At 44.3% G+C, this 10698-nt stretch overlaps 1 protein-coding gene across 1 annotated transcript; it reads left to right on the forward strand.

Annotated features, from left to right (window-relative positions):
* The first annotated feature begins 44 nt into the window (after window positions 1–44).
* utp6 (UTP6 small subunit processome component) lies at window positions 45–9726 on the forward strand. Its single transcript, XM_031563601.2, has 19 exons — window positions 45–314; window positions 933–1017; window positions 1274–1315; window positions 1430–1522; window positions 1938–1985; window positions 2086–2149; window positions 2765–2883; window positions 3452–3529; window positions 4512–4593; window positions 4690–4771; window positions 5182–5357; window positions 5944–6023; window positions 6373–6450; window positions 6852–7031; window positions 7930–8010; window positions 8445–8554; window positions 8656–8722; window positions 8877–8949; window positions 9201–9726. The coding sequence occupies exons 1-19, from the start codon at window positions 223–225 to the stop codon at window positions 9353–9355; spliced, it is 1785 nt and encodes a 594-aa protein (XP_031419461.1). The 5' UTR covers window positions 45–222; the 3' UTR covers window positions 9356–9726.
* Window positions 9727–10698: the final 972 nt, after the last annotated feature.

The raw sequence follows: 10698 nt of genomic DNA on the forward strand, positions 1-10698 counted from the left end.
CAATGCACGTTTAACATACCATGCAAGGTTTCAGGACGGAACCTTAATAGTGGGACACCGGAAATAGAATTGATCACAACTTTCACACACGCGTGTTTGTCCGATGAAGCTAGTGAAGGTATAAGCGATGAATATTTATTGAAAAACAAAGTGCTTCATCAAACACACTGCACATATTTATAAATTGACTTCAATAAACTTTAATAACGTTGACGTGGAAGAATGGCTGAACTAGTACAACGACGAATAGAGGAGAGGATTCCCGAGCTTGAGCAGCTGGAAAGAGTGGGACTGTTCACCAAAAAGGAAATCAAGTAAGTGTAGAAAGTTTCATGTTAACCCTAACCCTTATGTTATACATAAGTCATCTATCAGGCTGATGTCTGTGCAATTGTCATGCTGCCCAACACTAAGGCGCCATGTTACATTAGCTAATACATCTGGAAGGGTTATTTTCCAAGCTACTAAATTGGGAAGGTCTTAACTTTTTCTTGATTGTACGGCAATTCAGAATTCTGCAGAAAATTCCATTGAAATGAGTGGACCATCCTATCGTTCTGAGGTCCTATATTTCAGCAATATGAGTGAGAGTGGAGTTTGTAAAGGATATCCCCACGGGTGTGATTCGGCCATAGGCACGAAAATGATCCTTCCTGGGCCTAAAAATGTTATTAAATATTATTATTATTAAATATTTGCGGTACTTAGACTAAACATGTTCAGGTAAATGTGATTGAAAGAAAATCGTGAAGCTTTAGGACATGCATGCATCGTTCCAACAGAAAAAAAACTAAATGTTCCCTTATTACTATTATTATGACACTGACATTTCATCACATCATAAGAAAATTCGGGAGACTTTTATGACTGAAGTGGTGTTGCTGGCAACATCTGCGGACTATACAATATCCCTTGCACAATGTTCATTGCAGGTCTATGCTGAAGAGGACCACTGCTCTAGAATACAAACTACACCGAAGGGACCTTTCAAAAGATGACTTCATTGCATACATACAGGTGTGGTTTCAAATGTGTCATTCGTTTGGTTTACATCAGTCATTTCTTTGTCATCCCTAAACAATGGCTTTGGAAGAGGTCTATAAAATGTTAAATAACTTATAGTGTGATTGTCCATTGAACATTCTGCCAGTGCAAGTGCCCAGTGAACCGTTAGATTATTGGAGCCTCTAAACACTAGCACACTGAATGCATTTCACCAATAATATCTCTGATTTAACACATCGGTCTGCTTTTTGCTTCCTTGTCTTTTCAGTATGAGATAAACGTATTAGAACTCGTCAAAAAGAGACGTACAGTAAGTGTTGGATCGGAAAGAATCCGCCCGCACTTTCTCTCATAGATCCTGTTATAATTAGGTGGCTTTTTTAATGTAGTGCACATGTGAAGTCCCTGTCATATTGTTTTCCAGAATATTGGATACCATTTCAAGAGGGATGAAATTGAATATGCCATCATTCAGAGAGTCATCAACACATTCCGGAGAGCAACCTCTAAGTGGCAGGTAAAGAACTCTAATGACAAATGACAGATTCTACATAGTTTTTGTGCACAAAAGTCCCTATATAAATGTAAGAGTCCCTACATTTAGATGTTTGGCATTGGTCTGTTTAAGTGTATTTCTAACCATTCAGTTGCAATAACATTTTAGGTAACAATTGGTCTGCATATTAGGTCATGTCATAAAATTGAGGCGCCGAATGAATGATTTCTTGTATTCTTGTTGATGTGATTCCATCAATGTAGCTTAAAAATAATCAGAATAACTTGAATAGTCTTATCAGACATGTTATGTAATAGACACTCTAACTTGAATGGGTGCATGATGCATCCAAGTGACACAGTGGACCTATATGATCATAAGTTAAAATGTCCAATTTAACATGGGTAAAAAAACACCACTATATTTTTTCCTTCAGGAAGATGTCCAGCTGTGGCTGTCCCATGTAGCATTTTGTAAGAAGTGGGTAAGTAAACGTCTGTGTGAACCATGTTGAGTGGGGGACACACTGAAAGGCATATCTATAGACCTGTGCATAATGTCCATTCTCTGGTTTCTCTCACCAGTCCACAAAGGGTGAACTGAGCAAGGTCTTCTCATCCATGCTTGCTGTCCACCCAGACAAACCCGGTACGTCACCTTTGGTGTTCTGTTCTAAAAGGCTATTTGACTGTTTAGTACTGAGCTTCCTCAACCCATTTATCAGTACATACAGTGTCTTTGAAGTTGACCCGAAGACAACAATGTTGCCAGGGTTTTAAGACGTGTTAGTCCTGTATCTTTTGAACAGAATGATTGCTGTTTGCAAACAATAGCATTGGTTGTGCCTACACATAGTATTGTCATACTCAAGCCAGTGTCAAGCCTATGATCTAACACCCACTCTGCATCTTCTCCTCTTCATCCTTCCTCCTCATCTCTCCTCTTCATCCTTGCTCCTTGTCTCTCCTCTTAATCCTTTCTCCTCCTCGTCTCTCCTCTCCATCCTTGCTCCTCATCTCTCCTCTCCATCCTTGCTCCTTGTCTCTCCTCTCCATCCTTGCTCCTCGTCTCTCCTCTCCATCCTTACTCCTCATCTTCTCCTCTCCATCCTTCCTCCTCGTCTCTCCTCTCCATCCTTGCTCCTCGTCTCTCCTCTCCATCCTTGCTCCTTGTCTCTCCTCTCCATCCTTGCTCCTCGTCTCTCCTCTCCATCCTTCCTCCTCATCTTCTCCTCTCCATCCTTGCTCCTCATCTCTCCTCCAGCCCTGTGGATCATGGCTGCCAAATGCGAGATGGAGGACAGGAACTCATCCGAGAGCGCCCGCCACCTGTTCCTGCGAGCCCTGCGCTTCCACCCCGACAGCAGGAAGGTCTACCAGGAGGTGAGGAGGAGATGGACGGAGAGAAGTGTCACTGTGTGTCTGTGGTTTAAAAGGACATCCGCAGATATGTGAATAATCTGAAGAAAAACATCCTCTAGTGTACAATACAGTGTCTGGTTCCTTGTTGTCGTGGAAACACTACTGAACTTTTCAAACTGACTATCCAGATATCCTGCTCCGGAATTAGTACATGTCTATACTTGAGACATGAATGAAAGTGTTTGTTAATGGAATAACATGAGTGTCTGTAGTCTAGCAGGGGAAATAAGGACAGGTGTGGTTATGATGTCCTTTATACTGTGTCAACACACCTGCACCCACATAACAAACATTAATGATAAAAAAATGTTTTGTTTTTTTATGCGTTGCATATGGATACAATATAGTCAAATGAAAAGAGGAAATTGGGGCAGTCATTGTTCCCAATAGGCAGCTTGTTCAGGAATTCCTGATTCATGTTTACAAAAACATTTGAAAGGGAACCGTTGAAATGAATGTCTGGAAAAAGCATTGATCGTCGGCCAGTAGTGGTGGCAACAGCGTTCTGACTGTTGTTTTGTCTAAACAGTACTTCCGTATGGAGCTGATGCATGCTGAGAAGCTGAAGAAGCAGCAGGAGGAGCTGGAGAAGGCGAAGATAGACGTGGTGAGTCCAGAAACCACAGCGCCCCCTGAGGGTTGGCATTGCTATTGCAGACCTCAGGTCCTGATATGCATTCAGGATTGAATAATTGAGTAATGTACTTAAATGTACGTAAATGTTGTGACCATCGCACAGCCCTCTGAAAGTCAGTTAAGGTGTAAACATTATTCAATTCAATTTTATTTATATAACACCAAAACAATAGAATTGTCTCAAGGCGCTTTACAGAGCCCAGTGCCTGAACCCCCTTAGAGCAAGCACAATGGTGACAGGGGCAAGAAAAAACTCCCTGTTAATCAGGGAGAAACCTTAAGCAGAACCGCGGCACATAAGGGGGGACCCATCTGCTTGGGGTCGGCCGGGAAGAGATAGGAAGGGGTCGTGTGGCAGAAGGGGAGGGAAAACAACAAGTGGTAAATGTTCACAGCATACATGTGGAAGATGTACATTATATATATATATATATATATATATATATATACAAACATCATATGTTACATACATGGTACATACAACAAAAAAAAGCATGGGTATACATTCTGATTGGTTAAAAGTGTTAGATGTATGAATATCAATCGGTTTGACAGTTCTGCTTATGCTCGGCATTAACAGTTCACCGCCACAGTATGAACGCTGTGTTAAGATGAAGGCGCTGCAAGTTTACACAGTACAGCAACTGTCTGCTGCTATGGAGACCATCTATTTCCCATGCAATATTAAATTAATTTAAAATAAGAGAAGTTGCCAGGGTTACACTTGAGCTGCAAGAAGACCCAATCCCAACGCGCGCCTCCCTGCCTGACCTGAGATCAGGACGCTCGAGCCCAAACTCATTTCCATCACAGACATCCACATTTGCTCCTGGAAATGGGAATTCATGCATGTAGAGCTTCAATTTTTAATAGCAAGAGTTTGAAGACACTCGTGACTGTCCTCATAATGTGATGTTGAATGTTGAACTCTCTCTCTCTCTCTCTTTTCTCAGGGGGAGTATGAGTTTTCCCCTGAGATTCTCAGTGGCAAGTTGGCAGAGGTGGTGTACAGAGCCGCCACACAGAAGATCAAAGGTGCTTTTCTCCATTTCATCCAGTTGAGGTTGAATGATGATGTAGCTGTGTGTTGTTGTGCTGCTGATGCTGATCGTGATGTGTGTTTCCCCACAGGAGCTGACTTCGTCCTGACCCTCCTGCAGATCGCGTCCATATTTGACTTCACCAAGGACCTACAGGCCACCATTCTCCAAGAGTGAGATTCAGTTTGTGACATAAAAATGCTGTGTAATTGATATATTTTCAAAGTATTGTGAATTATTTGAATACGGTTATGTTGGAATGCCGATGATAAAGTTGGTGATAAATAACTGACTAGTGCTGTCAAACTAGTTCTCAGCAGTCAACCTCTTTTCGGATGTTTTTTTTACTGTAGTGTTATGTAGAATAAGGTTCTTGTGGTGTTCAGGTTCTGAATTACTCAGAAGTTTTATTTGACAAATACACAGATTCAAAGGACAGTACTACAGTGCCCAGAACCTTAAACATAATTGATAGGTGTACTTGCTGTACAAAGCGATGTCAGCAGGACAATTATAGGCCATTTGAGCGTCTGCAGAAGTCCATATAACACTGCGAGTGCTCACCCTGCTGTTGATCCTGTAGACTGCAGAGCCAGCACACAGACGACTCGGTCACGTGGGACTTCATGGCCAAGCGCGAGCTGGAGGCGACCGTGACCCCGGAGCTCCAGACGGCCAAGGGCAAAGCCTCCGACACCGACCGCAAGGAGGAGCGCTGCTGCACCGTCTATGAGGAGGGCGTCAAGAGCCTCAACACTGGTATTAAACAACACACCCACACCTCCACCCACACCCACACCCACACCCACACCAACACCGTCTATGAGGAGGGCGTCAAGAGCCTCAACACTGGTATTAAACAACACACCCACACCCACACCTACACCCACACCCACACCAACACCGTCTATGAGGAGGGCGTCAGGAGCCTCAACACTGGTATTAAACAACACACCCACACCTACACCTACACCCACACCCACACCGTCTATGAGGAGGGCGTCAGGAGCCTCACCACTAGTATTAAACACCACACCTACACCCGATTCACACCCACACCATTTGGCCTGGAGTCAGCCCTACTGTGCATGAACATACACGTTTCTCATAATGAATAGCGCCTTAGTGGGGGATTGTGATCACCGCCAGTATATTCTCTACCAAGATCCATCAGTACAACACAAGATATGACACATAGTCCAGAGCTGTGACGTGCATAAAATGCACTCCACTGAGGCTTGTACTTTGTGTCTTTTGGGGGGGAAAAAAGAACTGATTTGATTAGCGATGGCCTGAAACTTGCATGCATGCTAACAGGCACTCTCTCTCCCTGTCCCTGTCACAGAGGCCATGTGGACGTGCTACGTGACCTTCTGCTTGGAGAGATACAAGAGGAAGACCAACGTCCAGGAGCTAAAAGACAAGGTATTCACTCCGTGCCCTACCAGTACAGTGCAAGAGCATCTTATAGCTCTGACTGCACAGCCAGCAGCTGTCTGTAGCGCATCTGGCCCTGATCCAGGATCAGCTGCTCTCTCGAGAGACTGGAGATACGGAGAGCCAGAGCCTCATGGGAGGTGTGTGTGTGTGTGTGTGTGTGTGTGTGTGTGTGTGTGTGTGTGTGTGTGTGTGTGTGTGTGTGTGTGATGTGTTCATAACCCGGTGTGTGTGTGTGTGTCTGTCTGTCTGTGTGATGTGTTCATAACCCGGTGTGTGTGTGTGAGTGATGTGTTCATAACCCGGTGGCCTTGTGTGTGTGTGTGTTTGCCTGCAGAGAAGAGAGAGGTTACTGAAGGCACTGCAGGGGGCTCACCAGGCGTCGCTGCTCCCAGAGACCTTCTACAAAGCCTGGGTATGTGAGGACAAGCAGTCAGCAGGGTTTGGTATACATACATACATACATACATACATATATGTATGTGTGTGTATATATATTTATATACACACACACACACTCTCACTCACGTCTGTAAGGTTTACTGCAGCCGAGCTATGGTTTTGATCTACATGCACAAATGTCAGATGTTGATAATAAGTTTGATCTTTGACTCTAATGTGAGTGCTGCACTCAACAGTTCTCACCACAAATGATAAAACAAGCAGAAAATCCCAGTTGTATTTAGTCCAGTTTGATGATACCTTGTAAAATGCATGGGTTGCACACTGTAAATACATGGTGCTAATTATGCAGTGTGAAGCTGAGACGTTCATATCTTAACTCCATCTTCTCTCCTCCTCCTCCTCGCGGTCAAGCTTGAGGTCTTGATGTCGTCAGGCGACGAAGAAGCCACCGCCCAGATCGCCACGGCAGCCACCCAGCGCTTCAGCCAATCGGCGGAGACGTGGTGCCTGGCCCTGCAGACATTGGTGAAACTGGGGAACGCAGAGGCGGGCGGTCTATTCCAGGAAGCGCTCGCTCACGTGAATCCCAAGGTGGCTGCTTTTTTGTCAGCGGCGCTGCCCGTTTTTTAAAAGTGGGACATCTCCCTGAAACGCCAGGCCTGCCCTAATTAAGCCGAGCTCCCCTGACGTATTAATTCCTCTTAATGAGCACTCCTCCCTGGCAGTGAGAGGAGGAGACGGGGGAGGGAGGGAGAGAGAGAGGGAAGAAAGAGAGGGAGCAGAAGGGGAAGTCCAAATGTAAACATTCCCTGTACTATTTTGTTCCCATATCAACTGATCTGAGGCCAGTTTTATGAGTCACTCTGGATGAAAGTGTTGTCTAAATAAATAAATGCGAGAGCAGTTTAGCGAGGGTTCTGAGAGGCCCTCCTTGTCTGCGTTTAGCAGACATCAGGTGAGGTCGGCCAGTTGTGCGGAGGGCGGGCGTAATACCGTCTGCACGCTCATTGTTTGGAGAGTTCCTTTCGCAAGGCTACTCACGATTAGAGGCTGTATGTGGCGGATTAGGAGCCCCGGGTTATATAATGCTTGGCAGGTCACAAAGGAGCTGTGTATGCCAATGCATGGGGAATCACTCACTAACACACAAACACACATACATACACACACACACACACACACACAAACATACATACACACACACACACACACACACACACACACACACACACACACACACACACACACATCATATACAAACACACACACACACACACAAACATACACACACGTATACACACACACACATTTACACACATTCATACACACACACACACACACACACACACACACACACACACACTGGTGCAAAAACACAGGACAGGAAAGGGGTGGGTCATGGTGGTTTTCAGGAGGATTGTTTGAAGTGGAAGAAATCGGAACAATACTATTAGCTGGTCTCACTCCTCTCTCTCTTTCTCGCCCTCAGGAGAGCCTGCCTTTGTGGCTGCAGTGGATCCAGTGGAGCGAGTCCAGTCGGAGTGTTGAGGAGACAGAGGCCCTGTTTCAGGTAACGCCTGCCCCCCTCACCAGCACCACTGCGATTTGGTATGACACAGCACACATAGGGCACAAGTGAAAGGCACCTGCGCGGGTGCGAAGTCTGGGCTCCGCGCCTGAGCAAACAATCACGGTTAACCTGGTATTTTCTTTTTTTCCCATATCAACTGATCTGAGGCCAGTCTTTAAGTGTTTCCTGTAAGTGCCGGGGTCAGGGCCAGGGCCAGGGCTAGAACGGATCTGATCCTGATTGTGGGTCTGTAAATTTACCAAGGCAGGACTTATTCGGTCGGGGCACACTGCCAATCTTTGTCAGGCTCAGCGGTTTGCCCTATAGAAACTGAACCCTGTGACACCGTTCCATTGAATCAATGTTTAATGCTCCATAATGCAATTGAGTGTTCCTTTCTCATAACAAAGAATGTTCATGTGTTTCTCCCACAGAAGGGTCTGTTGTCCACCGTGCCAGCAATTTCTTCAGCAGTCAAAGAGAAGTACCTGGATTGGTCCATTCGAACAGGAGGGTACAAGAAGGCACGAAAGACTTTCACAAGGTCTGTATAGATCATATGATAAAAACTGTAAAGAAGCTCTTAACCTTTCATGGTTCTCCAAATACTCTTAACCCGGGACTAACTGATTGGTTCGCTTTCAGTTTACATGAGCATCGTCCGTTCACCAAGGCCTTTTTCACCATGATGATCCAGATTGAGAAACAGCAGGTACGTGTCTAGTGACAGGGACGCAACAGAATGCATCTGTATGCGATTTCACAGGACGCCATTGAAACCATTTAGTAATGGTTGTCGTCAGGCTGCATTCAACAGATTTTGCTGGATCTCCTTCTTTTGAATCGGTGCCCTCTCTCTCTTTCAGGAGACTCACAAGATGAACAACGTGAGAGACTGCTACGAACGGGCGCTCAGGGAGTTTGGCTCCACTGATGATGGTAAGAGAGTGGGCATCAAAGGGAATAAATGTCAAAGGGAGACGGATTCGATGCATTTGTGAATTTTCCACTTTACAAGTCTACATTTATCCCATTATCACGTCTCCCAGCTACGGCCCACATACGCATTTGAAGCCCAGAAAAAAAACAAGTCATTAAAAAGAGCTAGTCTAGATAGAGTACGTTATTGAACCTTCACATGACCCATTTTTGTGTGGCGATAAAACGTCAATCCCGGTTGTTTTTCCTAGATCTCTGGATAGACTACATTAAAGCGGAGCGAGGGGCCCACGGCCAACCCGAGAATTGTGGGAAACTCCACTGGCGGGCGATGAAGGCTTTGGAGGGCGAACATGTGGAGCGCTTCATTACCCAGTACACTCTGCTGCAGACGGGCCATATCTGATGCCCCCACCAGTGGCACACTCGGGGGGGGAAACGGAGGTTGCCAGCACGTTCTTGGGTGTTAAGTTTTTCAAGACATTGGTGTCTCGGAAGGTTTGAGGAAAGTTGGAATGTCAACCATTTTGTATTAGTGTCTTACAGGAAGAGCATGTTTCACATTTTGACAGTTCTGCTCAGTCAACGATGTTGGAAATATACATTTATTATGAATTTACTACTACATTTTTCAGATGAATTTGTCTATTAAATATGTCCCTGTAGTAGTGTGTCCTACATGATGTAACAGTGTTACACAGTTTCTGTTGTGGCGTTTCTGGTTGAGGATTGGTGGAGCCTAGGTTTGGAAAAAACAGTTTCTCTTTTCTCATCAAACATGAGTGCATGATCTCTTTTCTTCCATTGGTACGTCTGACACAGTACACCCAACACCATCTTTACAGCTGAGATATTCATTCTGCTTTCATGTGAAGCAACAGTAGCAATGTCAACATACCTAGCTGAATACATAAATACATGAGGCCATACCTCTACTTCACTATCTGATTACAGTCAACGAGTGCCTTATATTCTCCTTATACATTTCCTCATGGGAAACCATTCTATGATATTGTTTGGTCATGAACCATTTTTTATATTTATATTCCAGGGAAGGGCTTTTTTTTGTAATGATCAACTCTCTTACTGCAGAAATTATTTAGCTAATAATGAACTACTACTGGCCTTGCACAAAAAAAGAATTAAAAGCCTGGAGAAGCCCTTTTGACATTCTAAATGAATGACTTGTACATGATGTACCGTATGCGTAGTACTATCAACTTATGATTTCAACAAAGTTAAAATTGTATATTTTAAATATTTAAGGAAAATATCTGACATTAGTCCTATCAAAATAGTACACTTTACATTTAGATATCGTAAGTAAACTCTAGTCAGGTCAAATGAGGAAACATCTGATCCAAATTCTGAAAAATGCCTGCAACCATGGTAATGGTATTAGCTACCTAGTCTTGTAAGAACACTTCCTGTTGCCTTCGATGTTGGTCAATAAATAAACGACTAAACAAGTACAGTACTGATATCCACTGTGCTGGACAAGAGGGAAACCCGAGAGTAGGGATGCAAAGTTCCAGGAATTTTCCGAAGAGTAAAGGTGGGGGACCATTAGGGACTTGTTATGTGTGTCTATGTACAGTGTTAGTCTTGCACTAAACGAACACATAGAGTTCTGATTAAAAACCCTTTTGGAAAACCAGCACAGACCATCATTGGCATCGAAATTCATTGTTTGATGGTCTGACTTGTATTTTGCTGGACGTTGCTGGTCTTGGGCTGCTTATGGCCAGG

Source organism: Clupea harengus, chromosome 26 (assembly GCF_900700415.2).
Source record: "Clupea harengus chromosome 26, Ch_v2.0.2, whole genome shotgun sequence".
NCBI classification, from domain to species: domain Eukaryota; kingdom Metazoa; phylum Chordata; class Actinopteri; order Clupeiformes; family Clupeidae; genus Clupea; species Clupea harengus.

Coding starts and splice junctions, on each gene's coding strand:
- utp6 (XM_031563601.2), top strand. CDS start 223: ATGGCTGAACTAGTACAACGACGAATAGAGGAGAGGATTCCCGAGCTT. Junction 2,884..3,451: donor GCAGGAAGGTCTACCAGGAG/GTGAGGAGGAGA, acceptor TTGTCTAAACAG/TACTTCCGTATGGAGCTGAT. Junction 3,530..4,511: donor AGAAGGCGAAGATAGACGTG/GTGAGTCCAGAA, acceptor CTCTTTTCTCAG/GGGGAGTATGAGTTTTCCCC.